Consider the following 12,400-nt stretch of genomic DNA (forward strand, 5'->3'; position numbering starts at 1 on the left):
AAGCTGCTTGTGCTATCAATTCGCATCGCTGTGCAAATAAGACGCATTTGAAGGTAAAAAGACGCACGAAAAGATGCTCAGCGCTGCCAAGTCACACCAAGGCATTGTGCGACTAGGAGGGCTGTTTAACACGCCAGGAGGCTAGATGTATGTGGACCCTTAGTATTTTTTAGGAAAAAACTTCCTCGTAGCCCTTTGTCAATGGAACCAATAGAACTGCATACATAGCACCAGATGTACGCCAGATAGAATAGCCAATCAAGAAACACATACTGGCTGCAATTTACTTAAGTTACAATATATGGGAATTCTTTCATCATACTTCCCAACTTTCCTAGTTTAAGCTGTTCTGTCCCGATTGGCCCAGAAGGTTGGTAGATCAATAGATGTTTTTCTTTGGATGAGAACAGCAGATTGGTGGTCCAGTGTGTAAGAAGTGCTGGACACTCCCCTAAATGACACAGAAGTCTATGTACTAAGCCTTGGAGAGAGATACATTGGATGGAGATAAAGTACCAACCAATCAGCTCCTGTCACTTTACAGGCTGTGTTTGAATAATGTCTGTTAGGAGCTGATTGGTTGGTACTTTATCTCCATCCACTTTGTCTCTCTCCAAGGCTTAGGTTTGCACTGATTCCATTACTTTAACATTTCAACATGTTGCCTTTATTAGCACAGAGTAGGGATGGCCATTGCAAGGTTGAATGGAAATGTTCCCATCTCCTCGCCATTGGAAAATACCTATTGATGGTATATAATCATAGCTTGGAAATCATTGGGCCTAATTCTGAGTTGGACACAGTGTCTATGCTGCTGGCAGTTGGCCAATGTTTTGAGTCTGGGCATGCGTCTGAGTGGAGAATCTACACCTGCCATAGGGATGGTGTAAGGTTTGATGGTGCACCAATGGTGCACTTAAAGATGCACCAAGCTGTATTTCAGCATCTACGGACACTGACAGTGGGTTTTGCAAGGATGTACACCAGAGAAGGGCTTTGTAGTGACATCATCATAAAGACGCAGGCACGACAGCAGCAAAAGAGGCAAACGCTTTCATTGATACGCTTCCGACACTGCCGTGAGATGCAACATCTCCGTGAGTCTTTATAACCATCCCCCAGTTACCTCCCAGTCACCGTCCAGGAATGCCCCTCACATTTTCACTACCGTGCATGAAAAGCTGTACTGTGACTCTGTAAAAACAATATTGGGGCACATGTGCAGTGCGACTCAAATGCATCAGTATACAAAAAAACACTGCTCCACTGTATCCTAATCGCGGGAGGCGAGGCCACGCCCCCTTGAGCAAAAAGTCTCCAAAAAACATACTTTTGCAATGCCAGGGAGGGGGCGCTGTGAGCCTCTCAGCCCGGCGCAAAGCCGGGGGGGCGCGATCAGTGTGAACGCACCCCCCCTCAGGCATAGGAGATTGCAGTGGCTGCTGCTTAGCAGCCGCGAGCAATCTCCCACTGCATCGGCTACTACGAGGGAGGAAGGGAGGGGGGGGCGACGCCAAACCCCTCTGGAAGCCCGGGTAAATTCTACCTGCCCCCCCCCCCTCCCTCTCGGCGCCCCTGATCCTGAGTCTCACTGATGTCCAACCTGCAGACGTATCTACAGTAGCAAATATCTGCAGACTGTGCGTGCGCTTGCTCCATACTGTACTTATGCTTATTGATGGAGGTTACGAGAGCGGCTGTTTGTCTCTGCGTGTGGTTGGAACTCACCTTCTGTGAAATGGGCACTTCTGGATGGCAACCGTTCAGAGACTTGGCAAAGATCCATCCCGTGGGAGCGCCATGAGCATGTAGCCAGACTTCTCTGCTTATGTGAGAAGGGACGTCTGTGACGGAACTTTCGCACCCGGCATGGGGTAACTGTAAGTGTTAATACTAATGATGACAGTCAGCATAATAATTTTATAAAACTGTCTGTGCTCCTGAGTATTCTGAAGATCCCATAAATTACAAGTATCCCCGCAGGCTTGTATACTGAAAAATGTCCAGAATTTAGGAGATAAATATCAAGGTGTTCAGGGGGAGATATATAAGACTTTCTAAATAAGAAAAGTTTAGAAGTTGCTATAGCAACCAATCAGCGTCTAGCTATGAATTATCTAGTAGTACATTCTACTAAATGATTGGTACGATCTGATTGGTTACTATGGATAACTTCTCTACTTGTTCCCTTTTGAAGGTTTGATACATTTCTTCCTTAGACACTGGATTACATTTAAAAATAGAGCATTTGTGGGCAGATTGTTGCAGACAGTGTACAGTAGTGTAGTGTGTGCCCCTTTGTACTGTGTGTCCCCTTTGTACAGTGTGCCCTTCTGCACAGTACCTTGAACAAACTCATGTCTAAGTACAACCTATTCCCCAGTTGTTCAACTCCTCATTAAATTTCCTCTAATTGGCAGTTGTACCATTCATTTGAACTGGATAGTAATATTGAGCTATTTTTGCAGTAGGATGCTCAATTTAGGTGTCAAGTATGCTCCATAGTCAGATGTCTGCTATAATAAAACATATTGTTTTCAATTCATTAGCTATGGTGTATCCTGCTGCAGACATATGTCAGGATGGTGGCTGCCAGGCAGCCAATTAACGTGCCAAATCTAGATAATTGCTACTGTTTGAATACCCTCTCTTCAAAGATAAAGAGGGGCCCCACCAAGGCAGGTTTTTTTGGATGTACATTTCAGATAGGATAAAAGAGGTGCAGATTATAATTGTCTCCCCCTCACGGTTCCGACTTTAAACTGTGGCTAACTCAGCGTCTCATTAGGGAAAATTCGGAGGGGTACACCTAAATGTGCTCTGTACACGTGAAGTGTGACTCTCATAACTTATTCTGAAATAAGTCTAGAGAAAAGTAGATATTGGCTAAATCTTTCATCTCCAGTCAGCTGAAATGTTTGGTATCTATAAATACAACAAAGCACAGAGAGAGGCTGGCAGAAGAGGTTCAAAGAGAAGCCGGTAATGACTGACTGGCGAAGAGAATTTTTTTTATTTGTTTAAAGATTTCTTGACAATATCATGCAGTAGAAGGTGTCTCTTAACCCTGCCACTCTCATTTACTTATTTATTCTGCTTGATGGTGTTTTATCCCTACAAAATGAATCTCAAACTTAAATTAAGCCCTCCTAACTTGAAATTAAAAATTGAAAAAGAATTATACATGAGCATAGAGCATATTAATATATTCCCCTGCTATAAAACCGCTGCACTATGCATTAAATTGCACGGTAGTATGGGGGTGCTCAGTAGGGGGCACCATGTGAACATAATTGTGCTCTAGCTTAATCATATCAAAATAAAATGAAACGCGCTCTGAAACCTTCTCAAATTAGGGTGTGTTTCTTAATACACCATTAAAGCCCTGAAAAATAACATTCCATATTGCCAAACACTTGTGGTGATTTGGGATATTTTAGGTTACTGTAGCTGTTTATCAGTCCAGGACTCCTCATTAAGCCACAGTGAAAATTATTTTCTAAGTAGTGGTTTTCTCACCATCACTAGCAGTCTAATGTGGCCAGCGAGGAATTCCTGAATTATGTTATATGAGATACAGTTGTTCTCACTGTTATACACTGGTTTGATGGAGCAAAGCTTGAGCAGAGCAGAGTGATATGCAACTCACTAGCTGGTGACCGGGTAGCGGTACAGGGATGCTGGAAATGGTGGGTGGTGGTAATACCAGGGTCTCTCTGGCTATGTGGGAGACTACTGTCTCCCACTGTGACACCACAGTGACAAGATGGTGCTGTGCAGTAGCAAAGTCTGGTGGCCATCTTGGCAATGAAAACTCCCTGGAGGAAGAAGCATGTGTGCAGTAGCGCTATCCACTTTCAACAGATATAGCTAATGGGAGTGCAGAAAATGGCTGCTGAAAGCCATGTTGTGAATGTATCAGTCATTAGATAATGGTCACTTATTATGTGGTGGTCAGGCATTGTATTAGATGGTACAGGAATGTGGAAACTAGACAAGCCATAAATCCGCAAGGCATTGTCTTTAGGTATAAATATGCATGAGTAGCTGTCTTATCAGTATTTAACCAATAGAGTAGTTGGAAACCGATTTATACCCATATTTGTAAGTAGTGTCTAAGCCTGATGACAGGATGGTATAAAAGTTCAGGACAAAAGAGATTCAGTAGCCTTTGACTTTCTCTCGATGTGCGAGATTCCAGCTCCAAGGTGTTGGAGGGGGCTCCTGGAAATGAAACCATTTATGTCCTAAGTAGATGAGCTGACAAGCAAGTTAAGTGTTTATAATATATTTTCTTTTACTTTGTAATAAATGTCTTTTTAACTGATATTTGTTTGTGTGGCTTGATTAATGTCTTTGTATCCAAGAATCTTATCTTGTTCCACCGAGAACAATACCCCATCACAACCTAAAAATACATACTGTACCTTGAAATATATGTGGGTACATTTCTATATAAAAAGAACACAACTCACTTTTACTAGTCATAACAATGGTGAAGGAAGACATTTTATTTTTTCAACTACCATAATAGAAGCTTTACCTATACAGTATATGCATATGGAAAGGCTGTTAGGAAATACATTTTTTTTATTAACTAGGCATACAATAAATCAGGCAAATCATGCCCTTTTTCAGGTCAATACAGTTCACTCATACAAAAGGAGGGGTCAATACTCTAACAACACAGAATGGTATTCAAACAGCAGCCAATTAGAGGCAAGCCACTGGCTGACTATTCATGTACATGCCAGTTTCCATTAATTTATGTTGCAGTTCCGCTAGTGGCAGTTTCTTGGCATCCTATAAGGACTTCTTTCTTTCCCATATTGGATGACTTTTGTAATACTACAGGATGAAAGAAAAGAAGCTTCGCTATGGATTTGGGAATAACACAAACTGGAAAACGATGGATTTATTTCCTATAAAGGATTATGATTCGCAATGTGTGTGTCAATGTGTAGTTTTACATGTGCCAGCAGGCTCTGGTTTTTTAAGCAAAACCAATGTCTGGTAGGCAGGAGCAGTGGTTGTCATAACCAGGGAGACAGGTAGCGGGGAGGTGGGGTTCTTTGGGCACATGGCTACATGTGCTGCTCTATGCAGATGCTTGTTCCAAAGTGGGCATGGCTACTCAGTCATTCATATACCTTCCCTGCACTCCCAGTACCCCAGAAAGAGCCAGCCAGAGCATGCCCAATTAGTTCTAAGCTGCCAGGGATCGCTATTGGAAGATGTAACCCATAAAATGATTAAATGCTTTTCAAAGTTTTATCCATTACCCTCACAACCACAGCCTACAGTTGCCAGGAAAAAGACCCACTGATATTGAGGTTTGCAGGCCTATTTCCATATGGGGTATTCCACCCTTTTTGAGTCTCTCTGTTGTAGTGTGACTCGCCTAAACTGGCATGACCAAATGCTAGTTGTCACTTTTTTGAGGAATACCTTGCTCTTTATGCCCCTATCACCGCTGTACCCCCTGGCACACACACGCACACAAACACACATTCCATTATCGGTATTCAACCCGTGCTCTTTGTTTTATTTCAGCAGCAGAAAACATATGTACAGTACTGATGACCATCACACGTTTCTTACACCAGTCCTTAGGGATGCACATTACATTCACCTCTTTAAAGAATTCTGAAATTCCAAACTTCAATTAACTGATGTGCCCATCTCTATTTTGCATTATGAAAAGAGAAATCAGGAGAACGTCAGCTCATAGGACCAATGTTTCTATACTGGCCTAATTTTATTATTTGCAAGTGCTGCAAGCTATCAGTAAATCACATACACAAATAATTATAGGTATGCTGCATAAATATATATATGTATTTTATTATCTGCATGTGCTGCAAGCTATTACCAGATCACACACACAAATAATTATACGTATGCTGTATAAATATAGATTTTATTATCTGCAAGTGCTGTAAGCTATTACTAAACCACATACACAAATAAGTATACATATGCTGCATAATATATATATATATATATATATATATATATATATATAATAGATATTATTATCTGCAAATGCCGCAAGCTATTACTAAATCATATACACAATTAAGTATACGTATGCTGCATAAATATATATATATATATATATTATCTGCAAGTGTTGTAAGCTATTACTAAACTACATACACAAATAAGTATACATATGCTGCATGCATAAATATATATATACTGTATATTTTTTATTATCTGTAAGTGCTGTAAGCTGTTAGTAAAAAAATCACACAAGTATACATATGCTGCATATATATATATATATATGTATATATATATATATATATATATACTATATGGTATATGGGGATGGTGGGTTTAGAGTTTAAAACTCACGCTACATTCTGCAGTACTGTATATAGAGTGAGTCAGCAGCAGAATTTAGCAGTTCACAAACCAGTGCAAGGAGCATTTACTTATAACTTTCCTCTCTTTTCACAGAGACCCTTTTGCTAATACTTTCCTCGTTCAAAGCTTTTAAGCTTGGTTACTGCTAAGCTACAAAAGCACTTACGCGCACAGTTCTGTCTCGCTCTACAGAGCTAGTCATCGTGTTATCAGTTAAAAACTTTAAATCCTGATTGGTCCAGAAGGACGGCTGAAATTCTTTATCTATTATATGCTAGAAATTGCTAATTAGTCAAAACTGATTGATGAGTAATAACTCAAAAGTATCAAGACCTTTTACCAAACCTATAACTTATTATAAAGTAGGATGCTTACATTATATGGACATGGTTCAGTGAGCATAACCTGTTTTCATAGAGGTTACATGGCAAAATTCAGCAATCCGCTTTGAAAAGTCCAGGACTAATGAAAGCATATGTCTGATTGGTTGCTATGGGTGACTATACATGTACATTCTTATCTATCTTAAAACTATCTCTTTCAGAAGTCTGTCCTGTGCTTAACACCCGTAACACCAAGATATACATATACGGTAAATCACTCTCTTTCTTTTTTAATGAAAAACAGTTATTGGCATTTGGAAAATGGAAATGAAAAAGGAAATCATGGGATGATGAAATTAAAAAGATGTACACGTTTCCCATACTACAGTAGGTGATACATATAATTCGATTTACTAAAACCTGTAAAAAAGCAATATTATGTTACCTATAGCAACCAATCAGAATTCAGCTGTTATTTCCTAGAATGTATTAAACAAAGGTTAACTAGTATCTTATTGGTTACTATGGACAACACCTCCATCTAGTAAATCTACTCCATAGTCTTATTGTACAGCTTTCATGTACCTAGAAACAGCTTTTCCTCAAAAAATTAAGAACAAGGTTTCTCAACCTAGTTCTCCACACGGGATGTAGTCGGCATCTTGACAGTAAGGATGCCGACAGTTAGAATACCGGCTCTGGAATCCCGACGGTTGGAATCCCAATGGTAAGTATCAGGTTTAGGATTAGGAGTTAGGTTTAGGCACTAAGGGGAGGGGAGGGTTAGGCTGCGGGATAGGGGGCTAAAGCGGTTACACACTGGAGTGATGTCGGCACGATATGTAATTTCCAGCCGAATCAGAACAACATATTGGCGGCATCACTCAGTGTGTACGGCCAATATGCGCGCTCCCGTGGATGCTTGCGACATTGTCTGGTCGGCTGCGCTGCACGACCAACCCGTCTGTCGGGATTCTGATTATCGGGATGCCACTGTTAGTATTCTGACCATCGGCATCCTGGCCGTTGAGATCTCATACCCACCCCTCCACATACTCTAGTGGGGACATACATTAAAAGTGATGCACTACAAAAAAGTTGGCGTAAACCATAGCACCCAATCTGAAATTGATGTTATTTTTTTTAAATAAACTATGAACAAGAAAGTTATTTTGGCTTATATGAGTTGAAGAACCTACTTTGGGCTCACATATGTAGACCGCTACAAGATTTGGAAGAAATATTCTTGTTGGTTAATCTTATATAATATTATAAGAGATTGTAGGTTTGGACATCCACTCACCATAACAGAAATGTGCAGTATCCTTAGTTCCTCTTCAGCTGCCTCACCTTGAGGTTCCTCCGTGGGTTCCTGTCCTGGCAAATTTGACGAACCGTCCTGGTGGTGAATGTGGAACAGAAGAGTCCCATTCTCGAGCCACTGCTGTCTCCAGCGCACCAGCGGGATATCATCCGTATTTCCTGCGATTTCTGGAAGAATAAAATGAGTATTCAGTCATAAGCTGTTATAATGTGCCCCACAAAATAAAAGCATATTCGTTATTCAGCCAAGCTGACGCTAGCAGTAGACTTGGTAATCACTGACACAATTCATCAGCCCATATGTTATGCTCAGGGATCCAGTGACAAAAAGGAGGACAATAGATGAGTATAGACTTCCAGCAGGTTAAATGTGGACCAGGCCTGTCCAAATGACATCTACGGGACATCTACGGGCCTATCATTAGTCCCATGCTGGGATTTCACTGTCGCTGGCTTCCCGACAGTGAAATCCCAGCATGGAACTAATGATAGGCATCTAAATACCGATGGTAATTCATACCGATTCCGTTGACATAGTCTGTTCAATTTCTGCATGTGTGAAACATTGTGCTCCATCTGATTGGCGGGTGGTGGCATTTGATGCCTAAATTTAAATTGGGTGCACTCATCTGCAAAAAAAATGATTTCGGGGTACAAGCTAATTAAATGAGCTTTAAGGGGTGCAATGTTTCCTGGGAAGCAGGTGCCTGCACAATCTGTTTCCTCCCCAGGAAAAAAACAGGTGTCGGCAATCAAGAGTTGTCCTATACTTTGGAGAGGACAGTTTTGTATCTGCCAGTCAATATGGATACCCCCATTTCTATGATCACACATCATACTGTAATAAAACATCAGAGTAGATCAAATATTGAGAAGTGGTATAGGCATCACCAATGTCCACTTACTCTGGATTTATATGCCCCATGCCAGAGGCTCAGATAAACTGAACTTGAGCAGAAAAATGTATGGTGTACATTTACAGTACTAACCTGCAGGCTGCCCAAACTGCTGATCATCGGCGGCTTTGACCAATGGGTTTAAAATGGCGATATAATTAAATAGTAAATCAGGCTTGTTAACATTTACTGTAATGCTATTGCCATTTTAAATCTAGCAGTCAAGGCCGCTGATCATAATCGGCTTTTACAACCCACTGGTCAATAAATATACCCCTAAAAGTTGAAGATAATGGGAAAGATGTACTTTCTTGGGGAGAGATAAAGGGGACAGATAAAGTTCCAACCAATCAGCTCCTGTCACAGGCTGCGTTTGAAATGACGGTTAGGAGCTGATTGGTTGGTACTTTATCTCTCTCCAAGGCTTAGTACATAGACCCCTATGAGAGGTGATGCTAGAATGATAGCAGGTAGGATTTTAAAGTGACATTTGTACTCTTTCCACCAAGTGCTTTTACATCTGGATTTGCAATTAAGGTTGGCACAGAGCATTTTTCTAAGTAAACTAGTGAAGATATTTCCAACACTGGTAAAGTATCTTGATTTAGATAATGTACAGGCACCGATCTCGATTGTTTGATTTGACCAATGTGGGGCCATTGCTGAATGAGTATGACGCCAGTTGGCTAAGCATATGTTGTGTGAAATCGCCCTGCACGTGCCCATTAAGGAGACAACACGTACATAGTTACTTCCATGTAGATTTGCAAGATTCTGACATTTACACTAAGACAAGCATGACTGAGGTGTTCTATCATAGGCCATGTACAGTCCGTGCATGTTCATGCAATTGCAAAGAGTTGGCAACTAGGACAAAGATGCATTTACGCCTGAAAAAGTCTAATTATCTGCCTGTGGAAGATGCCAGTGCTGACAATAGCGACTGTTTCCATCAATTGCAAACCACTTGTGATTGTCTGTTTGCAAATATGCTGCCGACTGGCGATTTCTTCATTATTTGAGCATACAGTACATCATGTTTTTGTGTGCGTATTTAGGGCCTGATTTTTAAAATCCACCTCCAGGCCGCTCGCATAGCCCACAGCTTTTGCGAGCGACCTGGCGAAGGTCGCGATTATCGCGACCATCAGGCTTGCGACGAGACCCTTGTGGTAGGGTCTCGGTTCCCGCAAGCCCGAGTGAACTTCCTGCTCTAATAGAGCAGGAAGTCCACTACTGACATCACGAGTGATGTCAGTAGGGCCGCCCACGAACGGCAGGTGTTCCTTCGGGAACGCCTCTGTTTATCCAGCCACCCCCCATCCCCACCTACAAAACGGGGCGAGCTGTCGATCAACATCGTCAGCCGCCCCGTTTTGTAGCGAGGCCCGAAGCGAGTGAAGTCCTCACTCGCTCCTGGGCTCGCACGTGCACATGCCGTGTGTGCACACTGGCCGACCTTCGACCCGCTTACGAGCGCTATGCGCTCGCAAGTAGGTTTGAATCAGGCCCTTAATCCATACTTGCCTACTCTCCTGGGACTGCCAGGAGCCTCCGAAAATCGGGTGCCACTCCCGGCACCATACAAGAGTAGGCAAGTCTCCCGGAATGTGCTCCGCCCCCCCCACTTCCGCACATGAAAGTAGGCGGTTCAGGAGGGCGATGGTGCGATTCATGCTGAATTGCGTCATCGTAGCCCCTCCCCCTGCTTTACAATGCCGGTATTATAGGCATTATAAAACGTGTGACAGCAATAGCCAACAAGAATCAGGCTGATTCTTATTGGCTGCTGCTGGACATCACTGCAGTCTAGTGTCCACGCCCCTGCCTTACATGCTCTGCAAATGAGTATAAGTCAGGTACCCACAGTGGACAGGATTCAGTAAAAATGCAAAACTGTCACATATTTATCCTCAGTGATGATGGCTAGCAAGAATGTGGGTCCTCCATAAAGGCATACAGAGTGCTTAATAACATAATGTATATATCATCTTATAAATAGGTAGAATAATTCTTAGTTCCGGCTTTCTCTACAATATCTATACCTTACAGTGTATAACAGCTCTGCATCCATAGAAAAGCAAAGCACATTGTTTAGTGAATAGCTCCCACAATGCCTTTCAGCATGTCAAGCAGAGACAGGATCAAAGGACTAAACATTATTGACAACATCAGCCACCCGACATTTTGGAAAGAGCAAGCAAAACCCATTTTATTTCCCTACAAACTTTGCATTTCCATGGCGCATTTTACCTCCTATTGTTTAAGCCCTGCTTGATAAATCTTGCATATTTCTTTTAGAATATGACATGCTGTGTGACATAATGTAAATATAAGAAAAATCGCACCCTAGGTAAATATCATAAACAATCATTTATTTTTTATTTTTTTTCAATTGTAAAATGTAGAAAAGTTTGTATTTCCCAACATCTGGCATGTTGGCACTCAGCCTAATTATCAGCTACATTATTAACTTATCTGGATAAAACTGAGCATTTTCTTATCAACATTGTATAAAGAGACACAAGTCATTTGTATGGCGCAGAAACTGTTATACCCGCCACTGCGGGCAATTTCTAAGGAGACTTATCCATACTTGCCGAGTTTCTGGCTGCCCCATCCGGGAGGGTGCAGACAGGCTGGCGCAGCAGGGGGCGTGGTGACGAGATTGCATCATCGCGGCTCTGCCTCCGCTATACAATGCAGAGATTACCAGCACTGTAAAGCAGGGGTGGGGCTACGACACAATTTAGCGCAAATTGCATCATTGGCCCCCTCCGGACTGCCCACCTTTGCCAGGTAAGTGGGGGAAAGAGAGGGGTAGTGGGAAGTGCGGGGAGGTGGCGGACTGTCCGGGAGCACCACACAATTTTTTGGGCCTCCCAGCCATTCCGGTAGAGTAGGCATGTATGGCATTATCTAGACATAAAGGTCCTGATTTAGAGATGGACGCTGGTGCGCCTGTTATCGCGGCTACGATAATATGAAAATGCTAGTTTCATCCCTCCCCTGGTGTAGTAGCCTGCCTCTGAATGTGCAAGCACTGACATGCCCACTGTCAGCGTTTATGCACGCTATAACACTACCGGTGATTCTTGACACGCCACCATCACGTGCACCAGTCCTATGGCAGGTGCAGAACATGGCCTCTGTGGCTGCGGCTCTGCGTCTAAGAACGCAGCCACACACACCCGTGACACTCCTATAACGTGTTCATGAGACTGTATGTTTGTTTTTTGCATTGACTTCAGGCCACCCCCCATGAACGCCCATCACTGCCGCCCCATTTCTGATACGGTCTCTGCAATAGAATCCTAGAGCGCACGACCTGTGTAACGCACTCGTCATAGGGGTTTCCAGAATCTTTTTCGAGCGGTTATTTGCATGCGCAGTGGCAAATAACCGCTCGACTGTGAATTTCAGCATTGCTATCGAATTGCGCTCATCTCTGAATCAGGCACCAGTATATTCAGTAACATTTTTCTT

At 42.4% G+C, this 12,400-nt stretch overlaps 1 protein-coding gene across 2 annotated transcripts in view; it reads right to left on the reverse strand.

Annotated features, from left to right (window-relative positions):
- ASTN1 (astrotactin 1) overlaps positions 1–12,400 on the reverse strand; it is a 408,165-nt gene that overhangs the window by 181,749 nt on the left and 214,016 nt on the right. For both annotated transcript variants that reach the window (XM_088461906.1, XM_088461905.1), the window contains exon 2: positions 7,999–8,186. In XM_088461906.1, coding sequence (XP_088318032.1) covers positions 7,999–8,186 — 188 coding nt within the window. The remainder of the gene's footprint in view (positions 1–7,998; positions 8,187–12,400) is intronic.

This window comes from Taudactylus pleione, unplaced genomic scaffold, assembly GCF_031769625.1.
Source record: "Taudactylus pleione unplaced genomic scaffold, aTauple2 ptg001123l, whole genome shotgun sequence".
Classification (NCBI taxonomy): domain Eukaryota; kingdom Metazoa; phylum Chordata; class Amphibia; order Anura; family Myobatrachidae; genus Taudactylus; species Taudactylus pleione.